This window comes from Lontra canadensis, unplaced genomic scaffold (assembly GCF_010015895.1).
Source record: "Lontra canadensis isolate GAN:19392208 unplaced genomic scaffold, GSC_riverotter_1.0 scaffold107, whole genome shotgun sequence".
NCBI classification, from domain to species: domain Eukaryota; kingdom Metazoa; phylum Chordata; class Mammalia; order Carnivora; family Mustelidae; genus Lontra; species Lontra canadensis.
The window spans coordinates 4,680,447-4,692,958 of record NW_022631101.1 but is presented as its reverse complement, the minus strand read 5'-3'; the positions used below and the strand labels follow the sequence as shown (position 1 = coordinate 4,692,958).

The following is a 12,512-nucleotide window of genomic DNA, read 5'->3' as shown; positions in this document are numbered from 1 at the left end:
CAATGGAGCCAAGGGAAAGGCGCTCCAGGGAGCGGCGGAAGTGAAAGACTTCTGTGGGCAGAAGAGGGCAGTAAGTTGTAGGAGGCCAAAAACAGGTTGCCTGTTGCAAGGTCGCCTTCCCTCAGGGGTCTGTTGTGCAGAGTACTTGACTAGAGCCGATCAGGGCGATTCCCGCACAGCTCGGTTCCGATTCCACGTGTGGGCGAGCTGAAACTGCACACCCGGGTTAGGGAACGTGGAGCTTAGCATAAGCAACTCCATGTTGGGACTGTTGTTGTCTTATTTTTCACGCTGTGCTGGAAGTTGACAGAATTTTACTGCTTTTGATGGGAGACACTACAAATACAAATGTTGATGGCTGTTGATGGAAGATGTAATAGACAGTATTTTTTCAGAGCCGGAGTGCAGTTGGAATGATTCTGTGGGAGGCGTTGGCTGTCCTGCCTTTCAACGCGGCTCAAACAGCCTGTTGGCTCTTCTGCCGACACTAAAGTGTCAGGAAATTGGTTTCTGACTTACCCCTTATGCTGTTACAACTGTGGGATCAAAGGATTGTTGCCACTTGTTGCTGCGCAGTATTTTTCAATTCTCTCTCAAAATCTCCCCAGTGGCTCTCTCGAACAAATAACGTTGGGAAAATCCTCAGTTTTGGTTGAAGTGCTGAAATTACATTTTCATTCTGAAAAAAAAGCTGCCCAAATTCTTGATTTTTGAAGTAAGCCATGCGGACGCCGGCTGGCTCAGTTGGTAGAGCATGTGACTTTTTTTTTTTAAGATTTTATTTATTTATTTGACAGAGAGACAGTGAGAGAGGGAATACAAGCAGGAAGTGTGGGAGAGGGAGAAGCAGGCTTCCCGCTAAGCAGGGAGCCCAATGCAGAGCTCTATCCCAGGACCCCGGGAGCACAACCTGAGCTGAAGGCAGATGTTTAACGACTGAGCCATCCAGGCACCCCAAGCATGTGACTTTTGATCTCAGGGTTGTGAGTTCAAGCCCCATGCTGGGTGGGCATTGAGATTACTTAACTATCTTAAGAGATTTTATCTAACTATTTTAAGAGATTACTTAAAATCTTTTTTTAAAAATAAAAATAGGGGCACCTGGGTGGCTCAGTGGATTAAAGCCTCTGCCTTCTGCTCAGCTCATGGTCTCAGGGTCCTGGGATCGAGCCCCACATTGGGCTCTCTGGTCGGTGGGGAGCCTGCTTCCCCCCCACCCCCCCGCCTGCCTCTCTGCCTACTTGTGATCTCTCTCTCTCTGTTAAATAAATAAATAAAAATATTAAAAAATAATAAGAAATAAAAATAAAAAGCTAATGTACTGTATGTTAATTAATTGAACATAATAAAAAATAAAAATAGGGGCGCCTGGGTGGCTCAGTCGTTAAGGGTCTGCCTTCAGCTCAGGTCATGATCCCAGGGTCCTCAGATCAAGCCCCACATCAGGTTCTCTGCTTGGCGGGTGGCCTGCTTCTCCCTCTCACTCTGCTACTCCCCTGCTTGTGTTCCCTCTCTCACTGTGTCTCTCTCTGTCAAATAAATAAATAAAATATTTTTAAAATTAAAAAATTAAAAAAATAAAGCTTTAAAAAACAAATAAAATAATCCATGTTGGGAAGCCTATTTAATTTTTATTTTTCCTTATGATTTCCAATATCTGTTTAGCAACAAAATTATGCAAATTGAAAGAAGAAAACAGTGTTAAGTGCTCTGTATTTACACTAACTTCTTGGGACGCCCAAGTGGGGCAGTCAACTAAGAGTCCAACTCTTGGGTTCAGTTCAGGTCATGATCTCACAGTGGTGAGATTAGTTCCACCATGGGCTCTGCACTCAGCGTGGAGTCTGCTTGAGATTCTCTCTCTCCCTCTCTCTCTCTCAAATAAGTAAATAAATCTTTTAAAAAAATAACTTCTTGAATGTGTTTAAAAAATTGATGAAAAATTTATCTCTTTACATGTCAAGGCTATTCTTTTTTTAAAAAGATTTTATTTATTTGAGAGAGAGTGAGAGAGGTCAAGTGAGCACAGAGGGAGAGGGAGAAGCTGACTCCCTGCTGAGCAGAGAGCTGGGAAGAGGGGCTCCAACCCAGGACCCTGGGATCATGACCTGAGCAGAAGGCAGACTTTTAATTGACTGAGCCACCCAGGTGCCCCTGGCAAGGCTATTCTTTTTTTTTTTTTTAAGATTTTATTTATTTATTTATTTATTTATTTATTTGACAGACGGAGATCACAAGTAGGCAGAGAGGCAGGCAGACAGGGAGAGAGGAGGAAGCAGGCTCGCTGCCAAGCAGAGAGCCCGACGGGGGGCTCGATCCCAGGACCCTGAGATCATGACCTGAGCGGAAGGCAGAGGCCTTAACCCACTGGGCCACCCAGGCGCCCCTGTCAAGACTATTCTTAAAGGAGATGTTGCTCAGAACAGAAAGAGAATTTCTGATTTGAAGTGGATAGTTACTGCAGCATTTCCGTAATGCCCTTTACAAAATGATTTTAATCCCTAAAGAATTTTATTCTTTTACATGAAGTAAATACCAGCACAGAACAAATGGAATCACCCTGTAAGGTGTTGAAAATGGGAATAAGAAATGAGAACAATGCTCCTATTTTGTGGGTAGACACTATTTTTAAAACTCGTTGAGCCGGAGATGCCGCATAATCCTGAAGAAGGGCAAAGCAAATTGCGCCATGAACAATGGAATTTGACATATCGAAATTTTGTTTAAAGACTTTTATTTTTCAGTAATCTCTGCACCCCGTGTGGGGCTCGAACCCACGAACCTGAATTCAAAAGTCACTCCCTCCACTGACTGACCTAGCCAGGTGCCCTTTGACACTGTATTGGATCATGATGCTAAGGTTGAGCATGTTTTCTCATTAATGGACACAACGGGATAAAAAAAAGTAAATAGACATTCGTGGGTGATTTCACAAGGGAGAGCTCTGATGCCCTACACGCAGAGTCAACTGCAGACCCTACAAGAAGAAACAGACATAACCTTGAATGCACTTGACCTTGCACGGGGATGTGTTCCACTCTCCCAGAGGGCGGGAAGACTGGCTTTCCTTATTCCCACCCCGCCCCCAACAGCTCAGCCAATGAGAAGTCAGTATACTTCCAACTCCCAGTTTACTCCAATGGACTTTTAGTTTATAACAGCCCTCCCTGCTCCTTTTCTCCATAAAAGCGTGCTCCTGTTTTGTTCTTCGACTTCCTGCAGTTTCGGGAGAAGGTTGTTTGGTTTCTTGGTTGGTTTGGGTTTTTTTGGTTCACAGCACTCTTTTATTCCCCCAGTAAATCCATTTTTGCTGGTAAAGGAGCTGGCAGTTTTTATTTTAAGATCAACACAATATTGCAATGTTAACGGAACATAGACCGAAACTGCAAGGAATTTTACAAGCCAGTTCTACAAATAGAAGACACTGGTGAGAATCAAAACCTCCGGGACATATAAAGGAAGAGGTATATAATTTAGATAACCTGTCGTTTATTTTAGAAAATCCGCGAACTATTTTCTGTGTGGTGAAAATACACAAGTTGGGTTCCCAGGAGGCAAGCTCAGAGTGTTCCTGAGGAAGCGCCCCGGGGTTGGGGGGGGGCGGTGCTCTGGAGCTAGAACAGCCCTGCAGAGTGGTCCCCGTTCAGAGCGGACCCTTACACCAGGCGGGCTGCCCTGGGAAGGGGCGAGAGCTGCGCCAAGGTGCTCTCTGCCCCTGCCCCCTTGTTGGACCCGTCATACTCATTGCCACCTTGACCGCCCCCACAGCAACCCTATGAGTTCGGTTTCTTGCATCCACTTTACAGAGGGGGGCGACTGGGAAGTAAAGTGACTTGCTCGAGCTCGGGCTGAATTTGAGCCCGTTCTGCCCATCACCACAGCAGGGGGCTTCCCACTCACTAGTTGGCAACCCGTTTCCATGGAAGACTCTTCTCTCAGGAGTTGTACCCCCGATGTGTCACTTGCAGATCTTGATCTCTGAATACTCGGTGGTGTTAGAGCCCTCCGGGTCCTGAGGCTTCCAGGGCCTCAGCGGGTGGAAGGTGAGGGAGGCGTAATGGAGCTCGGACTCCTCCTCCAAGGTGGGCGGGGCCACAGCTGGGGGCGGGCAGGCTAGGGGGATGCTTCCCGGATACTCTGGCTGGTAACCCTGAATGGAGAGGAAAGAAGGGGGTCCAGTTAGGATAATGGGAGCTGGCAGACGGTAAGGAGGATCCACAAGCAAACCTGGAAACTGAGCACTTAGTCTTTCATCCATTCGTTCCACAAACATTGGCTGCGCCCACATTATTCATTCATTCATTCAATAAATATTTGAGAATAATAATGCCTGGCCCTTGGTAATCAGTTACCAAGCTCCCAGATCCCTCATTCCTTAATGGCTTAATTCCTTAAGCCATTAAGGAGACACGGTTATCGCCATTTATCAGGTGGAGAAAGTGAGGCTAAGTAAATATCCCCCAAATCACACGCTGAGTTATTGGTGGGGCCAAGACTAACACCCAGGTCTCTCTGGCCCTAGTGTCTGCCCCTGCCAGGCCCTGGCTCTTCGGTGGGGAAACAGGGCAGACATGGTCCATTACACCAGCTAGCTCACAGTGGGGATAGCTGACATTTTAGTAGTAGTCAATTAGACTACTATCTAATAGTAAATTGTGATAGGATGCTCAGGATTAGGGTGGGTTGTGTGAGAAGACAGGGATTTGCTCAGAGCTGAACTGCCCTCAGGGACCATCCAGTATTTCAGAAGTTCAGGCAAACAATTACAAAATTATACCATGAACCCTGAAAGCAAAGGACGTTGTGTGGTAAAAGGCCCAGTGTGCCCGAAGAAAGGGTTGACCCTTTGCCCCAGCCCCTGGGAGGGAAGCTCTAAGCCAGTGGAAGGTCCTGCCTGATGGGAACATCTCCGTTCACCTGGGGCCTCTGGCCACACAGTATTAGCTTGACCTCTAGAGGGGCTGGAGACCACGTAACCAAGGTCAGTCATACAGGTGCTCCATACTCACGTGACTGACCCCCAGTAGAAACCCAGGACACAAGGCAAGGGTGAGCTTCCCTGGTGGCAGTACCACCCCCCGTCCACACCCACCCCCCTGCCCACACCCACCCCCCTGCCTCTCATCACACACCAGTGCTGGGAAAAATCAGCACTGTCTATGGGACTCCGCAGGGAGAGACACCTGGAAGGTTCTTTTACAGAAGTCCCCGTGGTGGGGCGCCTGGGTAGCTCAGTGGGTTAAAGCCTCTGCTTTCAGCTCGGGTCATGATCTCAGGGTCCTGGGATCGAGCCCCACATCGGGCTCTCTGCTCAGCGGGGAGCCTGCTTCCTCCTCTCTCTCTGCCTGCCTCTCTGCCTGCTTGAGATCTCTGTCTGTCAAATAAATAAATAAAATCTTAAAAAAAAAAAAAAGAAGTCCCCGTGGCAGAGTCCAGGGGTCCTCCCCTCGGCTGCTGTGATCTGTCTCTCCTCCCTGAAATAAACTAGCCACGAGTATAACAGGTCCTCGTGAGTTCTGGGAGGCCTTCTGGTGAGCTGTTGAAGCTGAGAGTGGTTTGGGGACCCCTGAATTTTGTAGTTATTTTGAGGAGACCACCTGCCATCCTGTGTTGGGGAGGAGAGAGAGGAAGGAGGGGAAGACAGGCCTGGGGTCCAGGGAGAGATGAGGAAGTGGGGATAGGGAGGGTCCAAGTGAACACAGGAGACAGACAGATGCTGGTGATCTTTGGCTCTGCAAGGTGAGCCAGAGAGCAGAGGGGAGAGTGACTCCCAGGCCGCTGGCCTGGGAGATTGAGTCCACGGGGACCGGGGAACAACAGCCTGTTTGGGGCATGATGACCATCTGAGTCGTCTAGAGGGGTGTGGCCGTGACCATCCTGGGGTGGTGGCCAAATGGCATCCTGACGGACGGAGGGTTCATCACTCACCCAGGAGAGAGAACCCAGCGTGCGGGTGGCATCCGTCCCACCAGCGGCAGGCCAGGGAGCCTGTTTCCTGCAGATCTTCACCCTGAGGGGGAGGCCAGGACCCGTCAGCAGCCCCGCTGACTCACTGCCATGCCCACTGAAGAGGCTGACAGGAGGGGACGTACAGAGCCTGTCCACCCATGAGAATGGGCCTGGCAGGGATCCCCAGTTCTCACAGCATCGGCACTATCTGGGCTCCTTGAGCTGGGGCTGCCTGGGACCCCAGGACTCAGACCCCTTCCATCCCACGCCCCCGCCTTTTCGTCCAGAGGCGACACTCACATGAAGAAGATGAGGCAGGGACAGAGACTGAGCAGGCCAGCAACACCGGCACCCGCGACGGCCCCCAGAACGAATCCTCCCTCGAGCTCAGGCTTCCCTGCAGGTGAGTGGGGCTGCCGGTGAGTCCCCTCCAAGCCCCAGGACTCTGGTGCCCCCTCCTCGGGCTCTCACCTTCTTTGGCCCCCAACTAGCGGAACACCAGGACTCTGCCCCCCTCCCTTCCTCTCTCTCACCCCCTCCCCTTTGGCTCCCAGCCCCACCCCGAGACTGTCTTTTCTAGGATCCAGACTCCCTCCTCCTACACCTCTGCCCCCGACCGCTCCCGGACCTGGGAACAACAGGACAGCGGCGCTCTGTTTCCCATGTGCATTCCGGGCCTCGCAGCTGAGTCTGAGGCCGGAGCCCAGCGGCCCACTGAGGCTCAGGGAGCTGTTGGCCCAGGGCCCGGCAGAGCTGGAGGTGACGGTCCAGGAGGCGTTGCTGTGGTTCCCCTCCAGCAGCTCCTCCCCCAGCCGCCAGCGCAGGGTGGGCACCGGCTGGGCTCGGGAGGAGCAGTTACAGCGCAGTCCCTCGCCCTCCCAGGAGCAGGAGGGGTTGAGCAGCCGCGGGGGGTCTGCGGGAGAAAGAGGAAGGGTCAGGGGTGCCGCTGCTCCCCAGGCCCCGGGCAGCCTGCCCCCAGGGCTCCCCACACTCACAGACCACAGACAGATGCAGGGAGACCTGCCGGGAGCCCAGCGGGTTCTGAGCTTGGCAGGTGAATTTGCTTTCGTCGCCCAGCTCCACGCGGGGCAGCTCCAGGAGCCCCTGCTCCCAGCGCCAGGAGGGGCCCAGAGTCCGGCTCCCCTGGACCCAGCTCAGGGTGGCGGGAGGGTTGCTATCAGCAGCACAGACCAGAAGCAGAGTCTCCCCTTCCAGGACTGGAAGAGCTGAGCCGTTCCCTGGGTACTTCAGTTCTGGGGGCAGAGAGAGAGAGCACAGGCGCACTCAGTGCAGGCCAGAGGCTTCAAAGCCCTGGTCCTTTTCTCCCTCCTCCATTTCTCCTAAGTTGGGAAGGGATCTTTACACATAGTCTTGCAAGCAGCGTTATGGTGATATGATTCACGTACCAGACAATTCCATTCACACGCCACTTACAGAGAGTCGTGGGGTAACCCTCACCACAATCAATTTTAGAATGTTTTCATCACCCTCCAAAACTCCCCCCTGCACCCCCCCAGCTGCCTCCCCCCTTACTAACCTCCCCAACCCCCAGCCCCTGACAACCCCTAACCTAACTTTCTGTCCCTGTGGATCTGTCTCTTCTGAACATGGCCTAAGTAGAATCACACGCCACATGGGCTCCTGTGTCTGGCTTGTTTCTCAGGGCGTGACATTTCCAAGGTTCTCCCGCCTTGTGGCGCCTGCCTGGGCCTCGCTCCTGTTCATGCAGAATCAAGTTCATCGCATGGACAGACCGCCTTGTGCTTATCCATCCATTGATGGACACTGACCTCTTTGAGGTGAGTGCTCTTTTTTTTAAGATTTTGTTTATTTGCTGACAGAGAGAACAGGAGAAGGGGAAGCAGACTCTCTGCTGAGCAGGGAGCCCAATGCGGGGCTCAATCCCAGGACCCCCTGGATCCTGACCCAAGCCGAAGGCAGACGCTTAACCGACTGAGCCACCCAGGCACCCCGAGGCAAGCGCCCTTAACTACATTTCCCCCTCTCTATCCCAAACTGCTGAACACCCCTCGCTCACAAGTATCCAAAATTCAAGTACCAGACCCCTCAAGGCTCTTCAGGATGGGACCTCTACCTCTTTGCCTCCTTCCCCCACCTTCGCCCCTTGTCTCAGGAGTAGGGCAACCACACTGTGCATTCTAAAATTCACAAAGGAGGAAGGGGAGTTCAGAACAAAGTCTCCCTTCCGTGCGGACTCCCCAGGCCACAAATCCCGCTCCTCAAAGGCAATGATGATTGATGATTGCCAGTTTCTCATATGGCCTTCCAGAGCTATTCAAGGCAGCCTTATCTAGGAGCATTGGAAATATACTTCCCCGAGGGCCCACAGTTTGGATTCTGGGCATAAAATGTATAGGCCTGTCCCTCAGAGCACTGGCACCCTCCAGGAGCTGGATAGAAATGCAGAACCAGAGGTCCCTCAGGCCTCCTGAGTCACATCTGCATTGTCACAAGATTGCTGAGAAATCAGGTGCTCGACAGCTTGTGGGGTACGGCCGAGAGAAACGCTCCTCTGTTCACAAGGGGAATGTTCGAAGCAGCATTATCACGGAAACTAAAATCTGTGGACAGCTCCATCGCCCATCAAGAGTGGAATGTGAGGGGCACCTGAGTGGCTCAGTGGGTTAAAGCCTCTGCCTTCAGCTCAGGTCATGATCCGGGGGTCCTGGAATCGAGCCCTGCATCGGGCTCCCTATTCCACGGGAGCCTGCTTCCCCCTCTCTCTTTGCCTGCCTACTTGTAATATCTCTCCCTCTCTCTGTCAAGTAAATAAAAATCTTAAAAGAAAAAAAGAAAGAATGGAATGTGAAACTAACATAATACCTACAAACAGAGGCAAAAATTAGAGCCACAAGCAACACAGAGGAATGTCAAGAACACAGGGTGACATCCCATCAGAATAGTCAAGGGGACTATGACGCCCGCAAAACCACTCCCAGGAGTAGATCCCAAAGACGTGGAAGCGGGGAGTCAAGCAGATCCTTGTACAGAAATTTTTGGAGCCACCCTGTTGACAGAAGCCCCGAAGTGGAAACAACCCAAATGTCCATCCGCGGACGGCCGGACGGTGGTCTCTCCATACAATGGAATAATACTCAACCTAACGAGGCGTGAACCCCTGACCCGTGCTGCGACAGGGATGAACCTTGATCATGTCATCCTAAGTGGAAGAAGCCAGACACGTGTTTAGGAAAAGTACAAGAAAACAGAAGGTACGCGGATGTGTTAATTAACTGGATCGTGTGCCTCCTTTGGCGGGGTAAACGTATATCGAATCTCCATCTATGAAATATAAGCTTGTATGATTTAAATAGATGCAAGTTATCATCAATTATACCTTCATCAAAAATAAAGTAAAATATAGAGAAAGGATGGTGACACAGTGTCCAGTGTAATGGCTCTCTCTGAGGCCAGATAGAAGGGGCCGAAATTAAGAAGGACATTTAGGGGGTTCCAAAGGTGGGGGTGCTGTTCTTTTTTTCTTAGGCTCTGCGCCCAGTGCGGGGCTCATACTCATGACCCTAAGATCAAGAGTTGCAGGCACCATGGACCGAGCCAGCCAGGCGCCCCTGGTGCCTTAACTGGGGTGGTGAGTACCAAGGTGTTCATTGGATGGTGATTCTTTGTAACTTGCCTGTATTTGACAAAAAGGCTTTGCATATAATGAATAGTAAGCGAAGATCATGGAGGGGGGCCTCCCAGCTCTGCTCTCCCTGTGTGTCGACCTGGCCCTCCCGGCTTGGCTTCGAGCTCCAGGCTCTGCTCTGCTGGGGGGATGTGCTCCCATCCAGCCTTAGGGAGCGGGCCCTCCCGACTCACCTGTGCAGTTTCTTCGGGAGATGCTGATGCTCAGGTTCTGTGGGGCATCTGGGACAGACACAGTGACGAATGGGGTTGGAACTGGCCCTTCCCCTGCCACCCATCCCCAGGAGACACAGGAATGGGAACTGACACGGACAAGCCCAGTGTCCTCCCTGCAGCCCCTCTGCACCTCCCCGACCCACCCGCAGGTACCCAAGTCCAGACTCTGCACGCACAGAAGACATTGAGCGTAATGGTGCTTTGGGTGCTCACGCCAGCCCTGGGGAAGGTCACCCAACAGGTGAGGTTGGTGCCATGGTCCTGTGGGTGGGGGGTGAGCAGGATCTCCGAGGAGTTAGAGGCCTCCAAGTCCAGTCCCTGGGCTCTAAGGGCAGCCCCCGTCCAGGAGATGGTGAAGGGCGTTGCCCCATCGCAGGCCCCAGGCACAGAGCATGTCAGGTGGCTGGGGCGGCCGGACTCCAGAGGCTCCTTGACCCGGATATCCGGGGTCTGTGTCAGTGCTAGAGAGGAGAGAAGGAGAGTCCGGACCCCAGAGGGGACCCCCGTGTATGCCTCTGAAACAGATCAGGTTCACCCCAACTCTGACCTGACCGTGCTACCTTCTCCCCATTAAGAATGAGCAGCTGGGGCTCCGCTGCTGCCCTTGAGGACATGCCCCCTGCCCCGTGATTGGCTCTTGGGGACCTTCCCTACCTGTCACACGCACAGTGAGCCTGTTACTTCTGTAACGGTGTCTCATGAGACCTCTGTACAGGTGAAAGTAATAGTTTCCGCTGTGTTGCCTCTGCGCGTCCGTGATGCTCAGGGAGCAGTCGCCCGCCCCAGGGTCTCCGGAAAGGTGGAGACCTTTCCTCTTCGTCCCTCTGACTGGGCTCTTTGTGGCCATGGGAACTGCCGCTCTAGGATTATCCTTTAACCGGTACCAGGAGCCGTAAACACGTGTAGTGTTGTTCACGCCAAGCCCGGGGTAGGAGAAGGAGCAGGGCACGTGGACGCACAGACCATCCTGCACCGTCACCGTGCCCTGCACCCGGAGCTCGTACCCCGGATCCCCCTGCAGGGAACCTGAGGGGACACCAAGGCTCAGCAGCCGTGTCAGGACCAGCACTGCCCCCCACTCCTGGGGAACCCCTGGCCCTCAGCCCACTCACCGGCCCACAGCAGGGGCAGCAGCAGCAGCATCCCCATGGTCCCAGGGGCTGTCCTCAGTCCGTCTGGCTTCTGGACGTGCCTGTCTGTCCCAGAAGGAAGCTCTGACAGGAAGCTTCTCGGGGGAAGAAGAGGGTAGTGACCGTCCACGGAAGAGGAACCTCAGGAAGGGAACCGTGAAGTCCTGACAAATCCCTTCTTCCAACTTCTCCTTTCCCAGATGAACAAGTAGAGGCAGAAAGGACCCAGGGCTTGCCTACACAGGGAAGGAGCCCGGCATGGGGCTCGGGGGAGGGCGGCCCTAGCAGTGGGCTTTTCAGGGGGAATGGGTGAGGAAGGGCTCCAGGTGAGGAGCTGGGGGCAGGAATCATTCATTCATTCATTCATTCACTCACCAGGCCCCATCTACTCCCTGCAGGGGCTGGGGACAAAGGGGAGAACAGGACCCACCTGACTCCTGCCCGCAGGTACCACGCCTCATCCCCCCCAACACCCAACGCCCTCTGGCTCCCCAAGAGCACTCAATTTCCCCACAAGCCTTGGGGCCGTGTCTGCAGCCCACCCACGCTCCCAGCTCCACAGTGAGAAGCCAGCGGGGACCCACGGTCACTGCACTCAGCAGGGCCTCACACTTGGGGTCGCCACCTTGAAAGCCTTAATAATTTTATTTCTTTTTTAAGGATCTTTTTTTTTTTTTTTTAAGGACCCGGGGCTCGAACTTACAACCCTGTGATCGAGACCTGAGCTGAGATCAAGAATTGGACACTTGACTGACTGAGCCACCCAAGCGCCGCTAGATTTGAATTTGTGTTTTGTAAGTGAAGTCTCATGGGATGAGGAGCTCCGGAGGGGGAAACTGGAACCTTGGAACCCTCCCCCTCCCCCACCCCTCACCCCCAGGGCAGGTTCTCAGCCCCACTCCCACCTCCAAGCCCCACCTGGGCACAGAAAGGGTCTGAGCTTTGCTGAGAGGTGGGAGCCCCACACCTCTACACTGCCCACCAGTGTTCTACACTGCCCACCCCCCGCCCCCAGTCAAGCCTGAGGGTCACACCTTTCCTGCTCCCAGAGGCTGCTCCGAGGACACACAGCCTTGAGAACACCTGTACCGTGCAGTGACTGAACCCAGTTAAGGCCTCCCCGTATGCAAACTTCAAGATTTGGAAGGACAGGTGCACAGCCCACCGGTCTTGCCGCAGCCCAAGAAAAGCTCCAACGGAAGTTCCCTTTGCTTATTAAAACTGCCACCTACAGGGCCGCCCGGGTGGCTCAGTTGGTTAAGCATAGGCTCAGGTCATGATCCCAGAGTCCTAGGATCGAGCCCCAGGTCAGACTTCCTGCTCAGGAGGGAGTCTGCGTCTCCCTCTCCCACTCACTCTGCTTGTGTTCCCTTTCTCACTGTGTCTCTGTCAAATACATAAATATAATCCTTTAAAAAAATTTACAAATGGTAAATTTTAGGGGTGCCTGGATGGCTCAGTTGGTTAAGCATCTGCCTTTGGTTCAGGTCATGATCTCAGGGTCCTGGGATTGAGCCCCTGGTCAGGGCTCCCTGCTCAGGGAGCCTGTTT

At 53.0% G+C, this 12,512-nt stretch overlaps 1 protein-coding gene across 1 annotated transcript; it reads right to left on the bottom strand.

Moving 5' to 3' along the window:
• Positions 1 to 3,376: 3,376 nt before the first annotated feature.
• Positions 3,377 to 10,980, bottom strand: SIGLEC11 (sialic acid binding Ig like lectin 11). Its single transcript, XM_032839039.1, has 9 exons — positions 10,944 to 10,980; positions 10,486 to 10,857; positions 10,008 to 10,292; positions 9,790 to 9,837; positions 6,945 to 7,202; positions 6,578 to 6,862; positions 6,250 to 6,346; positions 5,929 to 6,010; positions 3,377 to 4,150 (listed from the first exon to the last, which is right to left on the bottom strand). The coding sequence occupies exons 1-9, from the start codon at positions 10,978 to 10,980 to the stop codon at positions 3,959 to 3,961; spliced, it is 1,656 nt and encodes a 551-aa protein (XP_032694930.1). The 3' UTR covers positions 3,377 to 3,958.
• Between the last annotated feature and the right edge of the window lie 1,532 nt (positions 10,981 to 12,512).

Bases quoted from the DNA above. Each gene is read 5' to 3' on its own strand.
- SIGLEC11 (XM_032839039.1), bottom strand. From the start codon at position 10,980: ATGGGGATGCTGCTGCTGCTGCCCCTGCTGTGGGCCG. The intron at 7,203-9,789 runs GTGAGTCGGGAG...CTCTGCCCCCAG, and splicing joins CTCCCGAAGAAACTGCACAG to AACTGAAGTACCCAGGGAAC. The intron at 6,863-6,944 runs GTGAGTGTGGGG...TTTCTCCCGCAG, and splicing joins CCTGCATCTGTCTGTGGTCT to ACCCCCCGCGGCTGCTCAAC.